The 26,174-nt window shown below is 43.0% G+C and overlaps 1 protein-coding gene and 1 pseudogene across 1 annotated transcript; both read right to left on the reverse strand.

The window, feature by feature from the left end:
* Window positions 1–3,736: 3,736 nt before the first annotated feature.
* On the reverse strand, window positions 3,737–11,310 carry LOC139422133 (membrane-spanning 4-domains subfamily A member 4A-like). The gene is made up of 7 exons (XM_071173284.1): window positions 11,116–11,310; window positions 10,902–11,018; window positions 10,391–10,447; window positions 9,959–10,093; window positions 9,563–9,685; window positions 8,403–8,492; window positions 3,737–3,832 (listed from the first exon to the last, which is right to left on the reverse strand). The coding sequence occupies exons 1-7, from the start codon at window positions 11,293–11,295 to the stop codon at window positions 3,737–3,739; spliced, it is 798 nt and encodes a 265-aa protein (XP_071029385.1). The 5' UTR covers window positions 11,296–11,310.
* A 1,718-nt stretch (window positions 11,311–13,028) lies between these two features.
* On the reverse strand, window positions 13,029–24,594 carry LOC139422504 (uncharacterized; annotated as a pseudogene).
* Between the last annotated feature and the right edge of the window lie 1,580 nt (window positions 24,595–26,174).

Here is a 26,174-nt window from a genome sequence, read left to right on the forward strand (position 1 = left end):
AGTGGCAGTAATAAAGCCTCTCTTGAAAAAGCCAAACCTTGACCCAGAAAATATAAAAAACTATCGGCCTATATCGAATCTTCCATTCCTCTCAAAAATGTTAGAAAAGGCTGTTACGCAGCAACTCACTGCCTTCCTGAAGACAAACAATGTATACGAAATGCTTCAGTCTGGTTTTAGACCCCATCATAGCACTGAGACGGCACTTGTGAAGGTGGTAAATTACATTTTAATGGCATCGGACCGAGGCTCTGCATCTGTCCTCGTGCTCCTAGACCTTAGTGCTGCTTTTGATACCATCGATCACCACATCCTTTTGGAGAGATTGGAAACCCAAATTGGTCTACACGGACAAGTTCTAGCCTGGTTTAGATCTTATCTGTCGGAAAGTTATCAGTTTGTCTCTGTGAATGGTTTGTCCTCTGACAAATCAACTGTAAATTTCTGTGTTCCTCAAGGTTCCGTTTTAGGACCACTATTGTTTTCACCATATATTTTACCTCTTGGGGATGTTATCCGAAAACATAATGTTAACTTTCACTGCTATGCGGATGACACACAGCTGTACATTTCAATGAAACATGGTGAAGCCCCAAAATTGCCCTCGCTGGAAGCCTGTGTTTCAGACATAAGGAAGTGGATGGCTGCAAACGTTCTACTTTTAAACTCGGACAAAACAGAGATGCTTGTTCTAGGTCCCAAGAAACAAAGAGATCTTCTGTTGAATCTGACAATTAATCTTAATGGTTGTACAGTCGTCTCAAATAAAACTGTGAAGGATCTCGGCATTACTCTGGACCCTGATCTCTCTTTTGAAGAACATATCAAGACCATTTCAAGGACAGCTTTTTTTCATCTACGTAACATTGCAAAAATCAGAAACTTTCTGTCCAAAAATGATGCAGAAAAATTAATCCATGCTTTTGTCAGTTCTAGGTTAGACTACTGCAATGCTCTACTTTCCGGCTACCCGGATAAAGCACTAAATAAACTTCAGTTAGTGCTAAATACGGCTGCTAGAATCCTGACTAGAACCAAAAAATGTGATCATATTACTCCAGTACTAGCCTCCCTACACTGGCTTACTGTCAAAGCAAGGGCTGATTTCAAGGTTTTACTGCTAACCTACAAAGCATTACATGGGCTTGCTCCTACCTATCTCTCTGATTTGGTCCTGCCGTACATACCTACACGTACGCTACGGTCACAAGACGCAGGCCTCCTAATTGTCCCTAGAATTTCTAAGCAAACAGCTGGAGGCAGGGCTTTCTCCTATAGAGCTCCTTTTTTATGGAACGGTCTGCCTACCCATGTCAGAGACGCAAACTCGGTCTCAACCTTTAAGTCTTTACTGAAGACTCATCTCTTCAGTGGGTCATATGATTGAGTGTAGTCTGGCCCAGGAGTGGGAAGGTGAACGGAAAGGCTCTGGAGCAACGAACCGCCCTTGCTGTCTCTGCCTGGCCGGTTCCCCTCTTTCCACTGGGATTCTCTGCCTCTAACCCTATTACAGGGGCTGAGTCACTGGCTTACTGGGGCTCTCTCATGCCGTCCCTGGAAGGGGTGCGTCACCTGAGTGGGTTGATTCACTGATGTGGTCATCCTGTCTGGGTTGGCGCCCCCCCCTTGGGTTGTGCCATGGCGGAGATCTTTGTGGGCTATACTCAGCCTTGTCTCAGGATGGTAAGTTGGTGGTTGAAGATATCCCTCTAGTGGTGTGGGGGCTGTGCTTTGGCAAAGTGGGTGGGGTTATATCCTTCCTGTTTGGCCCTGTCCGGGGGTGTCCTCGGATGGGGCCACAGTGTCTCCTGACCCCTCCTGTCTCAGCCTCCAGTATTTATGCTGCAGTAGTTTGTGTCGGGGGGCTAGGGTCAGTTTGTTATATCTGGAGTACTTCTCCTGTCCTATTCGGTGTCCTGTGTGAATTTAAGTGTGCGTTCTCTAATTCTCTCCTTCTCTCTCTTGGAGGACCTGAGCCTTAGGACCATGCCCCAGGACTACCTGACATGATGACTCCTTGCTGTCCCCAGTCCACCTGACCGTGCTGCTGCTCCAGTTTCAACTGTTCTGCCTTATTATTATTCGACCATGCTGGTCATTTATGAACATTTGAACATCTTGGCCATGTTCTGTTATAATCTCCACCCGGCACAGCCAGAAGAGGACTGGCCACCCCACATAGCCTGGTTCCTCTCTAGGTTTCTTCCTAGGTTTTCTAGGGAGTTTTTCCTAGCCACCGTGCTTCTACACCTGCATTGCTTGCTGTTTGGGGTTTCAGGCTGGGTTTCTGTACAGCACTTTGAGATATCAGCTGATGTACGAAGGGCTATATAAATACATTTGATTTGATATTCAAGAGTCTGATGTGTCTCAACTGATGGCGTGCACAACCCCAAAATCGTAGTTGATGTAAAATAGGGTCTAAGCCACAACAAACAGTATGTGAAAAAATTGAGTTTATGCCATTTTAGATAACATTTTATTTTATTTTTTACATAATTGGGATTTTTTTTTTTGATAACCCCATTAACAAGATTTTAAATTATATAAATCTCAAACATTTAACTTTTCCAGTGATGAAGACATGCATTTCTCATGGTATGGTGGGGAATGCAAAATGGATAAACTTTGAGCACCTTTATCTCTTGACTGTTTTGGCTTTCAGGTCCAAAAAGTCACTTTCTGAGCACTTCTTAAAATGTATGGAAACTTTCGTTCAAATCAAAAAGTGCTGTCAAAAAGTGATTGAATTTAAATAGATTTATCCAAAAGGCCTATTGCACTAGCGTCGGCTCCAGGCTTAATATTGCACAAATTCAATACAGATGTTAAGGTTTTCTTCCGGTGAATGAGAGGAGGACCAAAATGCAGCATGGTTATTTTTATACATCTTTAATACAGATGAAACCACGAACAATACAAAACAAGAACCGTGAAAACCTAAACAGCCTTATCTGGTGCAAACTAACACTGAGACAGGAACAATCACCCACAAAACACTCAAAGAATATGGCTGCCTAAATATGGTTCCCAATCAGAGACAACGATAAACACCTGCCTCTGATTGAGAACCACTTCAGGCAACCATAGACTTTTCTAGATAACCCCACTATACCACAATCCCAATACCTACAAAAACCCCAAGACAAAAACACACCACATAATTAACCCATGTCACACCCTGGCCTGACCAAAATAATAAATTAAACACAAAATACTAAGACCAGGGCGTGACAACAGAAAGGATGTAATGCCCAATGCAAACATCCAACACTCAGACCCTTCAACCACTCTTCCGAAAATATCAATTTATTTACTTTATTACTTTGTCATTACTTACATTGTACCCTATAGAAGACAAAAGTGACTCCAAACTCGATTCTTTGTCATTTTTTCCCCATTTATTCAGTGATATGTATTTGCAATAAATGTCATCATTATAGGTCCATGTCATTTACAAACATTGACAGATAATACACTGTGGTTGATTTTTGTTGATAAATGAAGGCTACTATTTTTCTGTAGAAAATTATGAGACATAGAAAAAACATTAAAATATTAACCATATAGTAGCCAAAAGATCATATATAACATTACAATACACTAACAGTATTTAACTGTCAGATCAGTGATGTGGTGCTGCTAACCATCGCCTGGCTTGCATCAGAAACATAGGTCTACATAAGAACATGATTTCAACAAAACAAATAACAATGAATTCACGGAGGCCCAATTCTCAAGGGATGACAGCAGTGTATTGAGGAGGCAGGGGATTCTGTTGAAACCCTGTACCCATACCGTCTCCCACAGGACCATTTGGGTAGTTCCCAGTCTGTAATGAAAACAACACAGGGACATCACATGACCTTGAGTATGGTTATTTCCCAAATTGCACCCCCTCCTCTATATAGTGCACTACTTTTGACCAGAGCCTGCACCCTATCCCCTATACTGCACTGGTCAAAAATATAGTGCAGTATAGGGAATAGGATGCCATTTGAGATTATAGACATACTACACAGCAAATTGGCCAGTGTTGGCCAGTGTTGATTATTCAGTGTAACATTTGTAGTGTTGACAATCACTCTGTAAGAGTGATATTAACACTCGGTGGTGTAAAATAACCCCCAGTGTTGCAGGATGTTTTTTTTAGGATTCATTTTCATATGTGTTTTTGCATGTACATTGATTGATTGATTGATTGATTAATCGTATGCTACACAAAGATAAATAACATACATTTTTCTGAACTAATCCAATCAGTTAGTTAGATTTATTGGACCATTACTGAAATGGTTGTTCTGGTTTAATTTATTTAGGTAGTGTTTTTTTTAAAATCAGGTTTCCTAATCCTGACAGTCATTCTGAATGTAGGTTGAGGGTGAATAAAAAATATAACTGTTGGATTTCCTAACTCTGGCTGGATTCCAATAGGAATTACACATAATCAGTATAATGCGACTTGCAGGCCTGATGTGGCCTTTAAACCAGGAGTTTCCTAACACCACTGCGTTAGGGTAAATCTAGGCCACTTACTATGCCAATAATTAATAGTGATGGGAAATCAAGGATTTCTGAAGGCTTCGGAGTTTTCACCAAACTGTGCAGAAAAACGGTTATTTACTCAGAGATTCGTTATCGGTTCACAATGCACATTAGTGACATCTGCTGCTCATCAATAAATAGCAGCGGTTGATTAACAGATGTTTTCCCCCCCACTATTTTCAGCAAAACTCTGTGGCGCAGCAGTAAATGGTTTAGTAGCTTACAAATCAGTTGGAAACCAGATTCGCATCATGCTTCCATTTTTTTGCCTTCAAGTTGACCATTTAACAAAAACGGAATATATGGTATTTAGGATGCTTAAGACAGAAGCGTATACTAATGTATACTAAATAAACACATTTTTTAAACAAAAAGTTGCAGAAAGTGTGTTTTCACATCAAATAAAATAAAAAGTGTGCCTTTACCAGAATTCGACCTCATGCCCTCATGTCCCTGAAAGTACCTGCTAAGCTACCAGTCAGATGAAACTACCAGTACAACATCTGAACTATATTTGCAAGTACAATGTCCAGTAATGCTCCCTCAAATCGGCAATGACAAATTTCAGGTCTGCTGCATAGAACGTCTGTGCAACTTCTGGCGCATGTTTACTGTGAGCACTGAGGCTGTACCTGCTTTAAGTTACAGTTCTAACAGTGGTCGAGTAGGCTAGTGTGGCTACTTGATCATAACGTAGGCCTACCAGAGTGGCCTAACATAAAAAAAACATTGGAGAAAATGCATCCCGTAACATTTTACCATGGAAATAGCTGTTCTATCATTCAGCCTATAGTAGCAGCCAATGTGTGGTGTTCAGTGTAGGTCTGTCTACATTCCATAAGACTTTTGAAAAAAACATGCAGAGCTTGACATGAACCTGTTTATCCATTTGTCCTTCAGACAAGGAGAACATTAACATTTTGTTGTTGTTTGATACAAGAAACCACTTTAACAAAATACAATTATTTTTTTCCCCCAAACCATTATTACAGAGAATCAGACCAAATATTATTCTCCCTGCCTATTGTCTCCTTAACTTATTCAAGACTGTCTCTAAATACAACACTGCCCCTTTAAGACTCACTTTTCAAAGATGGCTTGAAATGCACATGTTTTGTTCTCGTCTAGGAAGCATTCACTTCCCCATTGCTGACTACAGTACAAAGTATCTATAACTGGGCTAATAATTCACTAACTAGCAAAGGATATGAACAAATGTGCACACGTGGCTACATGTAGCTCTCGCTTTGATGTCAAAACAGATGCAGCTACAGTCCAGTTCAAAGTGAATGGCACAGATCCATATATGGCAATGGTTTATTTGGTATAGCCCTATTGCAGCTCTGGTTGGTTATGTCACACTGGTGTAGAGTACAGGCCTGAGTCGTGCCTGTCAATAGATTACCACAGTATGAGTCATAAAACCTAGAGGTCAAACAGGGAAATGGTTCCAATCGTTTTTACACCATTCATTTTTCACATAGGGGATTTTAGAAACACTTCAAATAAGGTCTGTTTGTCGTGTAGACTTACCATGGCGTGACATTTTGATAACTGTGTAAATCTCTCAAAGCCAAAGTGACTTTTATAAATATATTCGGCTCTAATTAGTCATATTCGGAAATGCTAATAACCATCAAAGTAGACATCATGCAAAACAATCAACTCCCATTCTTTTCTGCAGATCCTCTCAAGCTCTGTCAGGTTGAATTGGTAGTGTCGCTGCACAGCTATTTTCAGGTCTCTCCAAAGATATTCGATTGGGTTCAAGTACTTCACTATTCTCCTAGTCCCTGAAGTTGAAAAACATCCCTACAGCATGATGCTGCCACCACCACGCTTCACCGTAGGGATGATGCCAGGTTTCTTCCAGATGTGATGCTTGGCATTCAGGACAAATAGTTCAATATTGGTTTCATCAGACCAGAGAATCTTGTTTCTCATGGTCGGAGTCCTTTAGGTGCCTTTTGGCAAACTCCAAGCGGGCTGTCATGTGCCTTTTACTGAGGAGTGGCTTCCGTCTAGCCATAAAGGCCTGGTTGATGGCGTGCTGCAGAGATGGTTGTCCTTCTGGAAAGTTCTCCCATCTCCACAGAGGAACTCTGGAGCTCTGTCAGAGTGACCATCAGGTTTTTGGTCACCTACCCAACCAAGGCCCTTCTCCCCCGATTACTCAGTTTGGCCAGGCAGTCAGCTCTAGGAAGAGTCTTGGTGATTCCAAACTTCTTCCATTTAAGAATGATGAAGGACACTGAGTTCATGGGGACCTTCAATGCTGCAGGAATTTTTTGGTACCCTTCTCCAGATCTGTGCCTTGACATAATCCTGTCTTGGAGCTCTACTGACAATTCCTTCCACCTCATGGCTTGGTTTCTGCTCTGACAAACACTGTCAACTGTGGGACAGGTGTGTGCCTTTCCAAATCATTTACCAATTTATCAATTTACCACAGGTGGACTCCAATCAAGTTGTAGAAACCTCTCAAGGACTTATCAATGGATACAGGATGCATCTGAATACTTTTTTCAAATAAATTTGAAAACAATTCTAAAAACCTGTTTTTGCTTTGTTATGATGTGTGTAGATCGATGAGGAAATAAATGTATGCAATCCATTTTATGATAAGGCTTTAACGGAGCAATGTGGAAAAAGGGAAGGAGTTGGAATACTTTCCGAATGCAGTGTGTGTGTGTGTGTGTGTGTGTGTGTGTGTGTGTGTGTGTGTGTGTGTGTGTGTGTGTGTGTGTGTGTGTGTGTGTGTGTGTGTGTGCGTGCGTGTGTGTGTGTTCTTGGGGACCTTCTATGCTGCAGGAATGTCACTGTCACTAACAAATACATTTTACTCAAAGGAAAGGGCCTCCTGGAAAATATCAAAATTAAGCATAACACCATATAGGGCTAAAACAACACCCCAAAATAATTGACTGTAACATTACAGGTGTTAATTTCTTGATCTGAGAAAGTGTAACAGCTTCAGCAATAAGGAAATTGAGTCCAGTTTACTCTAAATCAAGTGTTATGTTTTACACTGTACGTGTTGCATATTACTTACTCTATGGTAGAGCTATGCAAACACCACAATCAATTTCCTTTGAACACTTTAAGAGTTAAATGGGGAACACTGCAACAGTGTATTTTAACACTACTACGGTGGGACTCATGTTTTCTGAAAATAGTGTATATTTGACACGTTCAGAGTTAAATGGGGAACGCTGCAACAGAGTTAAAATTCTAACACTTTCAAACATGTTATTTCAAATGTGCTGTTATAATTTCTGTAGCGTTTCCCTCATATTTGCTTTGTTAAAGTCCCCAGCTACAATAAATATGGCCTCAGGATATGTGATTTCCAGTTTGCACGAAGTCCAGTGTAGTTCCTTGAGGGCCCTTAGTGGTATCAGCTCGAGAGGGAATATGCATGGTTCAGTGGGACTCATATGTTGACTGAAAATAGTGTACTTTCAGACTTTCAAAGTTAAATGTATACCATTGATTTTGCTGTGTACAATAAAGCTACATTATACATGCTACAGTATCTACAATTTAAACTGATTACTGGGTTTAGCCTACAGGTTGAGTCAAAATTGTAGTACATAATATTTAATCATTGCAGAATCTCTTTCGTGGCATCCCAAATGACACCCGATTCACTACATAGGCCCTGGTCAAAAGGAGTGCACTATATCAGGAATATTGTGCCACTTGGGACACACAGTGGATGTTTTAAATGACTCAAGAAACTCAGTTACTAGGACACAGGTGAGATCTTATTTTTATATTTAAAAAATATATATATTCATGTCGAGCCACCTATTTCACATGGCAACCCTGAAATTCAACCGGCCAAGATGTCATACCTCGTAGTTGTTCTGAGGAGGGTAAGGTGCGTTGCTTGGAGTCATTCTGCCATGAGGTACCGGTATTTGATACCCAATGGAGGACACTTGCTAAAAGACAGACATGTCCATTTCAGGTCTTTGCTTAAACAAAAACACAGTGTATTCATGTAAACATGATAGTAACAGTTTCATTCAGCTTGATTGTTCTCCTCCTGCTATTTGAGATGCCATGGACGCTCAGTGCTCTTACAGTTGCCAGAACATACTTGACTTAGTTTAATATTTATGTTTTACAGTATAGTAAGACTTACATGTATATGTAGATCTGTTTCAATGACTTATTCTGTGAGATTTTGTTCCGAAAGTCTCAAAACTTTACCCTGTATAAAAGTGATACTCTCCCACTCACTGTCCATGTTCGCTTCCTCATTGAAGAGCTCTACTCGACTGGTTCTTGATTTTCTCCACATGACCAAAGTGTTGGATTAACAGCAAGTTAAGCTTTAATTTGATGTATTGCACTTGTGATTTCATGAAAGTCTAATATTTATAGTAATTTCATTTGAATTTGGCGCTCTGCCATTTCACCGGATGTTGTCGAGGGGTTCCGCTACCGGAACGTCTAGCCCTAACAGGTGCTGTCTTCCCACATGTTCTAGTAAAGGGATTCTAAATCCTAACTCCCTTTTATACAGGATAAGGTTTATAGGGTTCACAGCGAATGCCCCTTAGCCCTTTCTGGCTTTGGGCGGCCATCACTCCACATGGTGTAGTTTACTTAGCTCGTTTCGGAGAACTAGGGAACACCCTCTCGGAGCTTCAGGTATAGCCATTACAGCACAGCATACTCTACACAGAGCAGGAACAAGACATACCTGTCTCATAGCTGTCCTATTGGCAGTGGATTAAGAAGTCTGGCTCTCAGTTTCTACATGAGCCTTTCGCAACACTGCCTGACGCTCTACGTCACACTTTCGACGGCGCTCTTATGCACGGTAGCCCCACAGGCTGGAATGGCTAGTGACCCCAAAGTGAGACTTTTGGAATGAAATTCCACTTGTGAAATACGTACTTAACTCATAATATCAGAGAACTTGGGTAATGTAAATAACCTTGAGATTTACAACATTTTGTAAAAAAAAAAAAAAATGGACAGAAATCCAAGTCTATAGACTCACCTCAGGGGTGGAACGGCAGCACAGGCAGACAGCTCTGCAGGCGAATGACGAGACACAGATGGACACAATGAACTCCAGCAAGGAGAAAACAGCCAAAACACCTGATATTCCCTGGGACCTGATCTATAGACAGAGAAGAACAGGAAACAGCAGTGAACTAGGCTACACCGCCATTTTGGAGCAATTATGAGCACTTTGTGAACGTTTCAATGTGGACTAAAATGACCTGTAAACTTTACTGCAGTTATCTACCTTACTATTGCTTTCATTTTGCTAATGTCACATGTAGGCATAATTTAAATTAGCCTAATAAAAAATATTCAACAGTACAATATAAATGTACAAATATCTCCTGACCAATGAAAGTAAAACAATGAATAAGCATTTGGTATATACCCAGTACTGTTGACATAATTGGTATGTACTGTTACAGTAGTACAACATGATCCCAGCACTGTCTAAAGAATGGAGGATGATGCCAGTCAGAGCAGTAACCGAGGCGACAACATTCATTCCCAGGGAGCCATTCACCTAAGGGACAGAGCAGAAAGAGGACAGGGAAATGGCTGGTTGTGGAAGGAAATTTCTGAAGAATTAAACGCAATACCGAATTCAGTATGTTGTTATTCCTTATCATTGTTATTACGATTCTTTAAGCGGCCAATCCACAGTTAATGCCAGTGGCACTGCTTGTGTTTTGTGAGGAAAACAAACAGATGAACGAAAACATGAGGGTCTATCTTACAGTAGATTCTATGTCTGCAAATGGAGTGGAACTTTATAAATCAAAAGCCTAAACTTTATCGGGGAAAAAATATTGATACTGACCAGACATTTGTCCAGTTTGTTGTCAGCGGCAACAGTGAGAGAGCCTGCAACTACATACTGAGAAGGAACAAGAAAGAGATTATTCAAGGCGGCATCCTAAATGGCTCCCTATTCCCTACATTGTGTACCATATGAATACTGTATCCCTATTTCCTACATAGTGCATTATATAGGGAATAGTGTGCCATTTGGGACACACATATTTCTACAGTATGACCAAAGTTCAAATTCAAGTTTAATTACTCCCACATAGAAGTCAATACAAAATTAAATGCATGAGGGAATACATGGCATAGGCCGAGGCCAAATTCATATATGTTGATAAAGGTCATTGGTTAAGACAAAATTGTTAGTTAAGACAAGTCATTATTTATAAAGCATTACTTCAAATGAAATACATGTATTTTTAAAGTGACACGATTGAACTACGAGGACGTTTTGTTTTGTATCCAGGCAGACAGGAAATGTAAGGGAGGATTGTTAGAAAGAGCAGCTCAAGCAGCTCACTCACAATGATCGATCCCCAGACAAATATTCCACTGACTACTCCAATGTTATCCAACCACGGTGCCATAGCCATCACAATTCCTGTTAACAGCATCATCAAACCAATCATGATCTGTACGGTCTGTGAGAGAAAAACAAAGCGCAAAGCAGGAAATAGATTTTTTCTGTTCTTCCATTACGTTCAACCAAAATTGTCATTTTAATTTGAAAATTCTTACCCCAAGCGCTTTTGGATGCCCTGCTCGGAAACTTTCCAGCACGGAGGAGACCGTCTGTCCCAGACAGTGAGGGGTAGAAGCAACCCCCGCGACCCCCGCGATCCCCATCCCGTTCCCATAGGGGTAGACATGGGTGATGACCACCGCCCCGTTAGTGGTGGTTGTTTGAGAGCTGGACATCTTCACAGAGGAGGGAAGGATGTTTGTGTAAGATGGGATCTGACTGGTTGTTGTGTGTCATGCTTTATACTTTACCTGATAATAAATGACATGTGACTGTTATGAATAGCAAGTGTGTAAGCCAGTCATGAAACTTTGAACTCTCTCCATTGAATATAGGCTGTGTGTGTGTGTGTGTGTGTGTGTGTGTGTGTGTGTGTGTGTGTGTGTGTGTGTGTGTGTGTGTGTGTGTGTGTGTGTGCGTGTGCGTGTACCTGCGTGTGTGTGTGTCATAATGACATGCGGCACTTTGGGGTGAGAGAAGACTAGAAACAGATAAGATGTTGGCGTACACTGTTGAATTACTTCATGGAGCAAAAATGTTTTTATTTTAATAACGGAGCATTTTCAAACGCATCCCCTGCAACTGGACAGAGACATTTTGAGACTCCTGTTTCCACCAATTGAGGACGAAGACGGCAGCGCTACGGTTGGTCGAACGTGCTCTGTGCTATACCAAATAGTACCTATTCTGCAACTCCCATTATCTCTAGTAACAATGCGTAGCTACCAAGTTCTCTGCCTTTTACTACACCCGAGACACATTGAACTGTATGTTACTTTTACCATATACCATTCTTGTTGAATACCCAGTTCTCCTTTTTAGTTAGCATCATATATTGTACTCGCCCTTGTATTTTAGATTTGGACAAATAAACATGATTTGGATATATCTGAATGTCTAACATCTGTTTGATGCTACAGAGCCCTGTACAGCTTATATCAATATTGTGGCAGACGGCAGGGAGGGGTGAGGGGAGTGGTAATGTAGGCTAACCCCATTCCATACAAATGTGCGCAACTGCGACATTCAAAGAAAAGAAAACGAATGGGACTGTAGTGACTGTGTTGACCGCAAAATCTGGGGTGTGAACTACGTTTCTATTCAAGCTTTGATTGACATGGTAATGGCTCTATAGTATTGGAGAAAAGTTTTTTAAAAACTGACCCCTCTGGCGCTGTACGTTACATCGTGACGTGTCAAGGCATAACGTACTGCACTCAGAAAGCAACTAATTCTGTCTTACAGCCTCTCTCCACCAGGTATCCACCACTTATCTCACAGTGTAAAAACAAGAAAGGGACAGTGATGGGGGTAAGGGGGAGATACCTAGTCATTTTTTTGCGTCATCACTGCACGCTATCATGACTCTCAAAAGCCGCCGTTTACTTCTAAAGATCACTTTAGCACCTCCCAAAAAAAAACAATTAAAATTCGACACAAACCTTCAAATAGGTATGTAATGACACATTATATAAGCTCTTAATAGTGTTTTTTTTTTTACATTTTAGAGGCGATAAGTTGGACAGATCGAGTGACAAAAGCAGTCTCCCCACACGACATCTCTCCTTCTCACTATCACGCAATAGGTTTCGCTTCCCCACCCGCCATTCTTAAAAAGACCCTACGGAGCTCATTGCCTTCTTGAATTATGCAGAGATGGGCAGCATGAAGGTCTCGTCATTGATTTTGTTGGAAAGGGGAGAAATTGTGCTTTACATTGGTATTGATATTACAGTTGATCTGGAAGTATTATGTTTTTTGGGCGCACAAAAATAAGGTCAATTGCACGGACCAGCGATGTACAAAACTGAGTGAGTTTACATTAATTGAGGAGAGATCTTGCAGGTAGCTGGCTCCAACCCCAAGCGTTATATGGACTTCCTGCCCCAACGAGGAAAGGCTGTGGTCGTTAAGCCAGGGAGTGCTTGGGGATTAAGGGGGAAGCAGCCTGCACAAAGGGGCAGAGGAGGTGAGAGACAAGAGAGGTATGAAGAGGGAGTGAGTGAGTGAGTGAGTGAGTGAGTGAGTGAGTGAGAAGAGAGGTATGAAGAGTGAGTGAGAAGAGAGGTATGGAGAGGGAGAGACAAGGGAGGTATGAAGAGTGAGAGACAAGGGAGGTATGAAGAGTGAGAGACAAGGGAGGTATGAAGAGTGAGAGACAAGGGAGGTATGAAGAGTGAGAGACAAGGGAGGTATGAAGAGTGAGAGACAAGGGAGGTATGAAGAGTGAGAGACAAGGGAGGTATGAAGAGTGAGAGACAAGGGAGGTATGAAGAGTGAGACGAGAGGTATGAAGAGTGAGAGATAAAAGAGCTAAATCTGTGTGATTGCCCATTGCGACCTGGACTGGCGGACTACCCCCCCTGTGTACCAGACCGGATTGGCTGAGGACCCGAGTGTGAGGATTACCCCTGGAAAACGGAATGGACAAAGAGAATGGCTTGTGGACTGTGAGGTGATTGAATTCCCCCTTCTTTCCCCGTGTACCAAAATCTCTAAGGAACTTCCCCTTTGCGTTCTAGTTGTGCTACTGGTGCCTGTTTTGTTATTGAACTTGGTGATGTGGAATCCCCACACCATTGATCTTGCCACAATATCTTCTGTGAATCCTTAAAGCAGACACATTTTGAGGATTGGTCGAAAATATCCATACTTTATTGTCCTCTATTAGGCTTCGGTACACTGGCAATGGTGTTTGGCATGGTGGGCTGTGGAAGTAGAGTGCTTGTGGGGAATGGTCTTGTCCAGTCAGCGGTGTACGGCCACCTGCATAAGACTGTCTTAGGAGGGCAGTTCTTACACAGTAGGAATGATTGTGTATGGGAGATTAAAGAGAAATGGTACCTCTTAATCACTCTCATACTCAACAATACATTTACTGTCTCTAAGCACAACCTTGCACAACCAAAACTCCCTTCCTCATCTCAAAGATCTGTCTGTAAACCTCTCCCAGCCATTTGACTTTGACAGATCGTTCTTGTAAATAGTAGCAGGGGATTTTTGTAGACGTGTCTTTGTATTGTGTTTTGAGAATCTGCAGAGAGAAGAATGAGGTGGGTGTCCAGAGCGTAGGCGTTGTTGATCTTCTCTGGTGGCGAGTGATTGGCTCAGAGTGATGTCACTCACAACACCGCAGCATCTACTGGGAGTGCTCACTGATGACCAGGCAGCTTCTGCCCCTTGGGTGATGCCATAGAGTTAAATTGGCAGTGCCCGTCTAAGAAGGCTCAAGGTCATTGGCCAAAGAAAGTCTTTTCTCCAGTGATTGGACTGATGTCCGTTAACTTCATTGTTTACCACATCTTCTAGCCAGCCAAAAAGTTATTATGAATCATGTTGACTATCTCCGAGCAAATCATTTTCAAACTATGAAGAGAATGGAGAGATAAAACGTCTCGGTGCTCATCAGCCACTATAAACATTGAAATAGGACCACCCATTAAAAATAAAGCCAGCTAGAAAAGAAGATTAGACTGTGGTTGGTGGTGGATGGAAGCAGCGGCTAACCTCTGTTCTGAGGTAGTTATACGACGCGGCTTGTTAATGTTTGATGCCACTGTTATACCCATGGAACTGTAACTATGCAATAGATGAAGCGAGGGAGTAACTTTATCAACTTTGTTGCTTTATTCTTAAACAGAGCATCTTAGTAAAAGGCAGGCAGATACACTCAGAATGGTATTTTTGCTGGGTTCCAATACTTGAATAATGTAGCAATATTGTAGACCCATGCTGAATCTTGACTATGGGAAGTAAAAGTATCATAAACAAATGTTATAATGTTTGTGTCTGTGGTGGTTTCGATCCATGGTTGTGTGGGGAAATGTTTTGTCATTCTTATGGTATGTATTGCTTCAGTGATTCAAAATTATTATTTTTTTTCAAAAATAAACAAGAGAAAAATCAAGATAGTGTGTTGAATTGTTACTGATTCAAGAATACAGGAATTACGGAAGTAGTAATAGTAGTCGAAGCTCAAAATCAAATCCAATCAAATCAAATGTTATTTGTCACATACACATGGTTAGCAGATGTTAATGCGAGTGTAGCGAAATGCTTGTGCTTCTAGTTCCGACAATGCAGTAATAACCAACGAGTAATCTAAACGAATAATTTCACAACAGCTACCTTATACACACAAGTGTAAAGGGATGAAGAATATGTACATAAAGATATATGAATGAGTGATGGTACAGAACGGCATAGGCCAGATGCAGTAGATGGTATCGAGTACAGTATATACATATGAGATGAGTAATGTAGGGTATGTAAACATTATTAAGTGGCATTGTTTAAAGTGGCTGGTGATACATTTTTTACATGTATGGCACCAGCCACTCAATGTTAGTGGTGGCTGTTTAACAGTCTGATGGCCTTGAGATAGAAGCTGTTTTTCAGTCTCTTGGTCCCTGCTTTGATGCACCTGTACTGACCTTGCCTTCTGGATGATAGCGGGGTGAACAGGCAGTGGCTAGGGTGGTTGTTGTCCTTGATGATCTTTATGGCCTTCCTGTGACATCGGGTGGTGTAGGTGTCCTGGAGGGCAGGTAGTTTGCCCCCGGTGAAGCATTGTGCAGAACTCACTACCCTCTGGAGAGCCTTACGGTTGTGGGCGGAGCAGTTGCCGTACAAGGCGGTGATTCAGCCCGACAGGATGCTCTCGATTGTGCATCAGTAAAAGTTTGTGAGTGCTTTTGGTGACTAGACAAATTTCTTCAGCCTTCTGAGGTTGAAGAGGCGTTGCTGCGCCTTCTTCACCATGCTGTCTGTGTGGGTGAACCAATTCAGTTTGTCTGTGATGTGTATGCCGAGGAACTTAAAACTTTTACCCTCTCAACTACTGTCCCGTCGATGTGGATAGGGGAGTGCTCCCTCTGCTGTTTCCTGAAGTCCACGATCATCTCCTTTGTTTTGTTGACGTTGAGTGTGAGGTTATTTTCCTGACACCACACTCCGAGGGCCCTCACCTCCTCCCTGTAGGCCATCTTGTCGTTGTTGGTAATCAAGCCTACCACTGTAGTGTCGTCTGCAAACTTGATGATTGAGTTGGAGGCGTGCATGGCCACGCAGTCGTGGGTGAACAGGGAGGACAGGAGAGGGCTCAGAACGCACCCTTGTGGGGCCCCAGTGTTGAGGATCAGCGGGGTAGAAATGTTGTTACCTACCCTCACCACCTGGGGGCAGCCCGTCAGGAAGTCCAGTACCCAGTTGCACAGCGCGGGGTCGAGACCCAGAGTTTGGAGGGTACTATGGTGTTAAATGATGAGCTGTAGTCGATGAACAGCATTCTCAAATAGGTATTCCTCTTGTCCAGATGTGTTAGGGCAGTGTGATTGCGATTGCGTCGTCTGTGGACCTATTGGGGCGGTAAGCAAATTGGAGTGGGTCGAGGGCGTCAGGTAGGGTGGCGGTGATATGGTCCTTGACTAGTCTCTCAAAGCACTTCATGATGACGGAAGTGAGTGCTACGGGGCTGTAGTCGTTTAGCTCAGTTATCTTAGCTTTCTTGGGAACAGGAACAATGGTGGCCCTCTTGAAGCATGTGGGAACAGCAGACTGGGATAAGGATTGATTGAATATGTCCAACCGCCACACACCAGGAGAGGTGAAGAAGGTTCTGGAGAGTTTGTGGTGATATCTCTGATCTCCACGGTTACGTTGATGAGTCTACCTACCACTGGAGGGATTCGACAGAAACCCGGAGAGAAGACACACGCACAAACTCAGAGATAAAGAAAGAGAGAGGGAAATCAGTGGTAAGCCTTTAATAATAGTTATTTCCTTCTCTTTCTTTTGACACACAGATTCATCTCAGATGGGAGGTCTATATTTGATTGTTTTCACCTGTCAAGCTGGAAGGCAGCCATTGTAGCGTCTGCTTCCAACTCACACTCTCAAACACATAGATCCCCTAAACGCAGCTCACTCTCCAGATCCCAATCACCTGCATCCTTATCATCTGTCCACACACCCGCATGTCATTATCACACACTATTTAGTTCAGTTCTTTGCACCCCATCATTGTGAGGTATTGTTTCTTTTGGGACACACTTCTATTCGAAGTGCTGGGTTTCCTGTAATGTAATCCTCCCGTCTATGATCGTTTTTGACTGCCTCACTAACGACGCCTTTTGCCTATTCCCTGCCTGTACTTTAGCCTAACGGATTTCCTGTTATCAACCTATTGCCTGATCTCCCGAATGACGTTACTAGCCTTTTCTCTGCCTGTACTGTTGACCTTTTGGACCCCCAGTGTATGACCTTCTGCCTGCTCCTGGACCCAGCTACCTGCCTCCTCCTGTGGTCCTTTACAATTAAACACCTGCTGTGCCCTGCGCTTGAAACCAGCACTCTGTCTCCCATCGTGTTCATTACAGCAATCTCTGCCTTGTGTCTCTCAAAGTGGAGAGAAGTAGAACAGGTTGAAGTCTGTCTCTGCATCTCCCTCCTGCAAGGATAGAACAAACACAGGACAATGTGATTTTGTCCCCCCTTCCAAAATAAGATTACTGTGACTGACACAATAAAGTTGTATTGTTGTATAGTATCATATCGCATTCAAAATCATATCATACCATAGTATATCGTATTGTATATCATATTGTATTGTATATGATAATGTTATTTTATGAACTGCAATGTGCCTTTACTATTGTCCAGGTCGCCCTTAAATGCTGATAAGACAGTTGATGGTTTTCACGAAATCTAAGATGAAACTCTTAAAGCCAATTTATGCTTGATCCAAAATGTAGTTGGAGGCACCGTATGGAGGGCATGATGCAATTGTGGAGCCTCCGGAGACATGCAGAGGCCAAATTGAGCTCCGTGTGGCATCTCCATGCCCACATTTTCTAACAATGCGGAGGGCTATATATAGCTCCGCATTAACATGATTGGTTGATGGTAGGTGGGGGTGGGAGGTCCAGTATAAACACAAGCTCACTTCCTTGACAACTGCCTTGACAACAGCTCAACGAAGCGCAAGAAGTACAAATGCCTTCACTTCTGCAGAGGCCGTATCGCAGTAAATGCTGTGTGGTCACTGCAGATGTCGGATTGACCATGCATAGCCTGTAAGACTCTTCCATGTATAGTCACTATACAGGCACAAGCAAATAGAAAGGGTATCAACTTACAAGTACTTGTTTCTTGTTAGATGAGTGTCTCACATTTAAACCCCAGCACAGAGGGTCTTGTGAAAAAGCTCAAGCTCCAGTTGGGGTTTCATTTTCAAAATAAGTCATGTTCTGAAGCGAGAAAGAGACTTGTTTCCGCCACGTTCTTGCCCGTGATTGACTATGGTGATACCGTGTACATGTTTGCCCCTGTGGCGTCATTACGTATGCTGGACACTGCGGAGGTTTGTTGACGAACTTCAAATCCCTCACTCATCCCTGAAATGTTGAACTTGTTTTTTTGTCATTTCTCAGACACTCTTGTCCAGAGCGACTTGCAGTAAGTAGTGAGTGCACACCTTTTCATACTAGTCTGGCGTGGGATTTGAATCCACAACCCCGGGCTATGCAAGCGCCATCGTCTACCAGCGGGGCTACGCGGACTGCACCGTCCTCAGCTCTTCAGGGACTAAGTCATTGGTAAGTTTTTTTTTTTTTTTACAAGGCCATGCTAAGATAACACCCATTTAACCTGTGTACCTAAATTGTCCAACAGATGAATGACAATTATCGCCTATGCTCACAGGACAGTATCTCCTTGACGGTGCCTATTGCCTGTTAGAGAGCTACAGTAGGTATAAAAACAGTCCAGGACTCTGCCCCCTCTACTTGGAATGAGCTACAGAACGACTTGAAACTACAGGAGCTCGTCTCCTTAAGCGGTTTTAAAGTTAGGGGGGGAAAACTATGGCGGAAAATGATTTAGGGGGATGTCAACATTTTGACCGCTAGTTGAAACACTCCTCCTAAAACCAATGTGCCTGTTAAACGTGATGACGTTTTTTAAACTGTAGTGCTTTGTGTTTTATGTTGTAAATGTGGAAACTTTGTGTGCTGCTTTTTCGGCCTGGTCTCTCTTGCAAAATAGATGTTTAATCTCAATGAGACTCACCTGGTCAAATAAAGGTCAAACAAATACATCTCATGTATCATATATCATATGGATTTTTGTGGATTTTTACCTCATGGCCTGTCCATAGGTGGGGAATGACATGATCAGCTTGAGCTGGGGGCCCCCACTCTGCGCTGAAACACACATAACAGACAACGCACCAACGTCCCCATAACAATCACACACCAGCATGCAGACCCTCAGAACACACAGACATAACACATATTTTAAAACACAGGAAAGTCACAGGGTCTCCACAATGTTCAAAGGAAAATACACCATAATTACTTGTCATTGACTGCACTGATGGTGTTATTTTGGTAATAGTGTAGTATTTCCAGTGGATTTTAAATAAATGCAGCTACCCCAGTTCTCCACAGGGGGTCACCATTGTGTAAAGTACAGAATGTGGCTGAACATCAAAAACGGTCTGGTATCAGTGGTGGTGATTCTAGAATCTCGGGGACTTTAGATAGGACGAGTAAGAGGAAGATGAGGAGGAGTATATGAAACGTGGCTATGGGCCAGCCCACACACAAGCTGATTATTGCGTAAACTTTTATGCTCAACACAATCTCCATATAGTATTCAAAGTGTGTGTGTGTGTATGCGTGGGTGTGTGAGTGGGATTGTTTTATGATCAGTGCAGGATTATATTGACTGACCTCAGAACAAAAGATCAGAGGAGCTGGAGATTTATTTATGACGTTCGATTATCTGGCTTTCAAGTTTCTACTTAGATTGTTTCTTCCCTCTCATTCATTTGCTGGCATTCTGGTTTGGTATAATCACTTTGTGTATTTTAAAGTTTAAGACAGAATCTTTTTCAGTGGATTTAGATTTTTATCCTAACAGTCTATGGTTGAATGGTTAGTGTTTAAGAATTGCTTTTGGATTTTGTTTGTTTCTTCAGATTGTGTGTTTAATTATTATACACCCCGAGAGAAGACACACACACACACACACACACACACACACACACACACACACACACACACACACACACACACACACACACACTTACACACACACACACACACACACACACACACACTGGGTTATTTTGACCCAGTTGGGTTGGGTTGTGTGAATATGGATTATACAAACATGGGTTTATTTTACCATCAATTGCTTTGTTTTTTACCATTAGTTGGAATGACATAGCAGTTCCATAGGTTATTTTCAGGAGGTGTGGCCTACTAGAGACGTGGGTTTCAGACAATTATTTTTGGCCACCTGTAACAGTAAATGTATCTGAAAGCCATGCCCCTGCTAAGTCACACCTCTAGTCTTCTGAGCTCACCTACTGAGTCATATCTCGATAACTCAGCATCAATAGCTCATCACCCAGCATCAATACCCCAGCAGTTTTTAAAGAAAACAACCCAACTAAGTGACCCAACGCCTTCAACACAGCACTTAGTTCAACCAAACAACTGAGCATTTTTTAGAGTGCATGCTACTTCCCTGTTTACATGTGAAAGATAAACAAATGGATCCCAACTAAGGCATCTGAACATTCTCATAACAGACAGGATTTGAGGGCCATCAGAAAATGTTTTACAGCCTCCCAGGGTAATCTCTTCATTCACTGTAATGCCAACTCAAGTGTGTGTGTGTGTGTGTGTGTGTGTGTGTGTGTGTGTGTGTGCGTGTGACGTCTCGCTAGTGCTCCTCATGGAAGTTAGCACTCCTGAAGGAAGTTAGAGGTAGTTTCGCGAGCCAATGCTAACTAGTGTTAGGGTTGAATGGGTCTGCTGACACGAAGCTAGGTTTAGGGTTGGTGTTATGGCTAGGCTTAGGGTTGAGCCGGGGTGTGGACATGAAGCTATGGTTAGGGTTATGGTTAGTGGTCTGTATAATTCAGGGACGGCAATGTACATTGAACAAAACAATAAATGCAACATGTAAAGTGTTGGTCCCATGTTTCATGAGCTGAAATAAAAGATCCCAGAAACGTTACATACACAAAAAAAAAAGCTTATTTAGCTCAAATGTTATGCACAAATTGGTTTACATCCCTGTTAGTGAGCATTTCAAATTTTCCAAGATAATCCATCCATCTAAAAGCTGTGGCATATCAAGAAGCTGATTAAACAGCATGATCATTACACAGCTGCACCTTGTGCTGGGGACAATATAAGGCCATTCAGTTCGGCGTCGTAACCAACAAATTGGGCAAATGGTGACCCTCAATGGCCACTGGCACGCTGAACAAGTGTGCTCTTCACAGATTAATCCCGGTTTCAAATGTACCGGACAAGATGGCATTGTATGGCGTTGTGTGGGTGAGCAGTTTGCTGATGTTATCATGGTGAACAGAGTGCCCTATGGTGGTGGTGGGGTTATGGTATGGGCAGGCATACGCTATGGACAACAGAAACAACAGCATTTTATTGATGGCAATTCATATGCACAGACATACCGTGACGAGATCCTGTGGCCCATTGTCGTGCCATTCATCCGCCACCATCACCTCATGTTTCAGCATGATAATGCACTGCCCCATGTCAGAAGGATATGTACACAATTCCTGGAAGTTGAAAATGTCACAGTTCTTCCATGGCCTGCATTCTCACCATTGAGCATGTTTGGGGATGCTTTGGTTCGACATGTACGGCAGCGTGTTCCAGTTCCAGCCCAATATCCAGCAACTTCGCACAGCCATTGAAGAGGAGTGGGACAACATTCCACAAGCCACAATCAACATACTGATTAACTCTATCCGAAGGAGATGTGTCACGCTGCATGAGGCAAAGGGTGATCATACCAGATACTGACTGGTTTTCTGATCCAAGCCCCTACCTTTTTTTAACAGACGCATATCTGTACTCCCAGTCAAGTGAAATCCATAGATTAGGGCCAAATGTATTTATTTAAAGCGACGGATTTCCTTATACGAACTGTAACTCAGTAAAATCTTTGAAATTGTTGCGCGTTGCGCTTATGTTACTTCATGTCCAGTTCATGTTTGATTGATACAGTTGATCTCAACTCTGCTTAGTAACACAGTCATCTTGTTTGTGGATTTAGGGCTTCCTCTTGGGGTGGAAAGATAAGAGTACCACCACCATTTTAAGGCTCATTAATTTAACCCAACTGACTTGGAACAGCTACAGTAGTTTGTTTAAAAACAAGCTACGGTGGTGCCACAGGCTACTGTACTGCAGACAGTCATGTTTGAATTACAATATTTGTGACTTAGTTGTGACGCAAAAAAAGCAGTATAAACTAAAGGGCTACTTCAGGATTTTGGTAATGAGGCCCTTTATGTACTTTCCCGGAGTCAGGTGAACTCCTGGATACCCTTTTTAAGTCTGTGTCCAAATGAACGAAGTTAGAGGTAATTTTATGAGCTAATACTAACTAGCTTGCTAGTATCCTAGCAGATACCCATAGACTTCCAGTCATTGCGCTAACGCTAGCCTGACCCAGCACAGCCCTAACCCTAGCTTCCTGTCCACACCCCAGCTCAACATTAAACCCTAGCCATAACTCAAACCCTAACCTTCGCTTCACCATGTCCACACCCCGGCTCAACCCTAACCTTAGTCTTAATCCTAATCTTAGCTACATGTTCACACCCCTGCTCAACCCTTTCACCTGCGCTGAGGATGCGTTGTGTGGCCATCTGTTGAGTCACCTCAGCAACACTAGGGTGATTCCTGTCATACAGCTCCCAGCGAGAGATCCCAAGGTGGTACCTCAGCCAGGCGGGTTGGGTCTACGCACTTCACGTCCAATTAGCTCGGTCATAGCCATCCTCCTCGCTGTCACTCTGCCTATCAGGAAAGAGCAGGGGAAGATGGATGGGAAAACTGGCCAATTAAGCAATGAGTATCACAAATGTATGAGAAAAGTAATATGTCATGACAGAATTATATACTTTGTTGTTATCAGTGGTTTTCCACTCCTCTTTCTCTCACTTACCACTCACTATCTTCACTACTTTTGTCACTGTCATCCTCCTCATCTTCCTCCTCACTGTCCTCCCCCTTATTCTTTGGCTTCAACTTCAGCAGCCAATCGTCTTCCAGCAGATGTGGGTGTGGCAGGTTGTACAACGGGTGGCTCGAGCTTGGGGCGACTGTGGACCTGTTGGCTCACTTTGATGGCCATTTTGGTTCCAATCAGCTTTTTGTCCTCCTCCTTCTCCTTGACCATGTTGAATGAGGCCTCCGCCTTGTGGTCTATGTGGGCAGCCATTTTGGTAAAGTCTCCATTCATGAGACTTGTTGGTAATTTGTGTGGGCTGCTTTGTGAGGAAAGGGAGTGAGATCTCCCCTGTTGTCCAAGGGGACCAGTTCCAGGAAAAGATAACGAAGAGGAGGAGGAACAGGAGGAGGAGGAGGGGGGGGGTAACACAGGATGTTTGGAGGACGGAGAGACAGAAGAGGGCCAGGACGAGGTGGAGAGCCGGGGACAGACATGCCAATACCAGACAGACAGAATTAGAGAGACGTCCCATGCCATGCTGAGAGAGAGTGAAAACTTCAATTCACATTACCTCCAAATATAATGTGCTTCATAATATTAGAATCTCTGAAGAAGGCAGTTGTTGAGTCAAGAGTCATGACAGATTATTAACAGGCATAAAGGAAACCAGGGGATATATAACAGAGACATAGCCTGGCAAGCAGGTGGACAGACAGACAGAAAAGACAGCCAGCCAGCCAGCTATCAAGACAGCCAGCCAGTATTCCTGGTGCTTCAGAAAGAGGCAGACAAGGTGGCGCAGTGGTCTAAGGCACTGCATCGCAGTGCTAGCTGTGCCACCAGAGACTCTGGGTTCGGGCCCAGGCTCTGTCGCAGCCGTCCGTGACCGGGAGGCCCATGGGGTGACGCACAATTGGCTCCGCGTCATTAGGGAGGGTTTGGCTGGCAGGGATATCCTTGTCTCATCGCGCACTAGTGACTCCTGTGGCGGGCCGGGCGCAGTGCTCGCTGACCAGGTCGCCAGGTGTACGGTGTTTCCTCCAACACATTGGTGTGGCTGGCTCCTGAGTCCATGCGGGAGTTGCAGTGATGAGACAAGACTGTAACTACTACCAATTGGATACCATGAAATTGGGGAGAAAAAAGGGGTAAAAAAAAAGAGACAGACAAGTATGCAGCAGACCAGCCAGACAGAAACAGCCAGACAGTATTCTTGGTGCCTCAGAAAGAGACAGACAGACCACAGTAATTCCTGGTGCTCCAAAAACACCTCTAATAATCTCTTCTCTCCATCAAAGCACCGCTAAAGATAATCAATGTTTTATTCAAGGCCCACCGCTCCAACATTCACAGTATGAAGCAGCAGCTGGCTAATGCATTACTAACTTTGTTTTTTCACAATGTGCCAAGAAGTTGTAAGACTCTCTTCCTCTCTCTGGCTCCTCAAAATGACATTTGTAGTATATTTTCATTTTGTCCATTTTTCCCTTTCTCTCCCTGACAGACTGCTGATATTGATCCTGTTATCTGTGTGGTCACGCTAGTTCTTTCATGCCCTGACCCTTAGCTATCTTTGTTTTCTTTATTATTTTGGTTAGGTCAGGGTGACGAGGGTGGTATGTGTGTTTTTGGCATGTCTAGGGTTATTTGTATATCTATGGGGTTTTGGTTTGTCTAGGTAAATGTAGGTCTATGGTGGCCTGAATTGGTTCCCAATCAGAGACAGCTGTTTATCGTTGTCTCTGATTGGGGATCCTATTTAGGTTGCCATTTGCCATTTTGGTTTTGTGGGTTATTGTCTATGTGTAGTTGCATGTCAGCACTCGTGTGTATAGCTTCGCGGTCATTTTGTTAGTTTGTTCAGTGTTCTTCGTTTAAATAAAGAAGAATGTATCCATCTCACGCTGCGCCTTGGTCTCCTCGTTATGACGGACGTGACAAGTTCAAACATAACAGAGGAAGGAGCGAGGTTAGAGTGCCCTGGATGGATGTTACAGTGAGGAAGGGACATTCATACACTTTACCCCTTTTTTTTAGAACACCAGACACTTGCAATAGAAATACATATTTTAATGTGCAATTGGATTGAATTGTAGATGATTTATTACACATGACACACACGCGCGCGAGCACACACACTCTCACCCACTGGCTCTCATTCTCTATTGACTGGCTCCCATTCCCTATTTGCAGCCTCATTAGTCTACAGCCCCCAGCCCTCCGTCTACTTAGTGTGCATGCCAAGTGGCAGCCTATTCCCTATTTAGTGCACTCCTTTTGACCACCAGGGCCCTCCCTCCAGACACAGGCACGCGCACATAGTGTAGTGGTACGTCTCTTCTGACTTTACAAAGCACCCATGAACACAGACCAGATCAAATATTTGTACTCCGCCTCCTCTCAGCTTCATCCATCTCTCCTCAATTTCCACACTCTTGCCTTCCTTTTACCCTCCCTCCAGCACTCTTACCTGCTGATAAATGCATTCTTTATCTACATCTATCCCTTTAATTCCTTCCCTCCGTCCCTGATTATTTCCTGGTGGGTCCAATTTATTCCCTAGTATGCTGTACAAAGTCATTGATAGTGAAACACCATAGCTATGAGAGAAATGACATGAATAATGCATATCATGTTACTTATAGGCTGCTCCCTATAGATGTTCATAGATTATTTTTAACATGAGGCATTTTGTACGGAAAGTGTTGAAACAAAAAGAGCCAGCATAAATGTGTTGCTTTATTGTTTATTTATTGGTGTATGTGTACTTGTAAAATGCACTTCTAATGATGATACGTTAAAATAACGTTGTCTGTATTCTCTGTGTCTCTCTCTCTCTCTCACTCTCTCTCTCTGACACACATGCAAAAACGTGCGCGCATACACACACGCACTCACTCACATGCACATACATGCACGCACATGCACATGCACACACACACACACACACACACACACACACACACACACACACACACACACACACACACACACACACACACACACACACACACACACACACACACACACACACACACACACAGAAAGACAG

This window comes from Oncorhynchus clarkii, chromosome 12, assembly GCF_045791955.1.
Source record: "Oncorhynchus clarkii lewisi isolate Uvic-CL-2024 chromosome 12, UVic_Ocla_1.0, whole genome shotgun sequence".
Classification (NCBI taxonomy): domain Eukaryota; kingdom Metazoa; phylum Chordata; class Actinopteri; order Salmoniformes; family Salmonidae; genus Oncorhynchus; species Oncorhynchus clarkii.

Coding starts and splice junctions, on each gene's coding strand:
- LOC139422133 (XM_071173284.1), bottom strand. CDS start 11,295: ATGTCCAGCTCTCAAACAACCACCACTAACGGGGCGGTGGTCATCACC. Junction 11,019..11,115: donor GGCATCCAAAAGCGCTTGGG/GTAAGAATTTTC, acceptor TTTCTCTCACAG/ACCGTACAGATCATGATTGG. Junction 10,094..10,390: donor ACAAACTGGACAAATGTCTG/GTCAGTATCAAT, acceptor TCTGTCCCTTAG/GTGAATGGCTCCCTGGGAAT.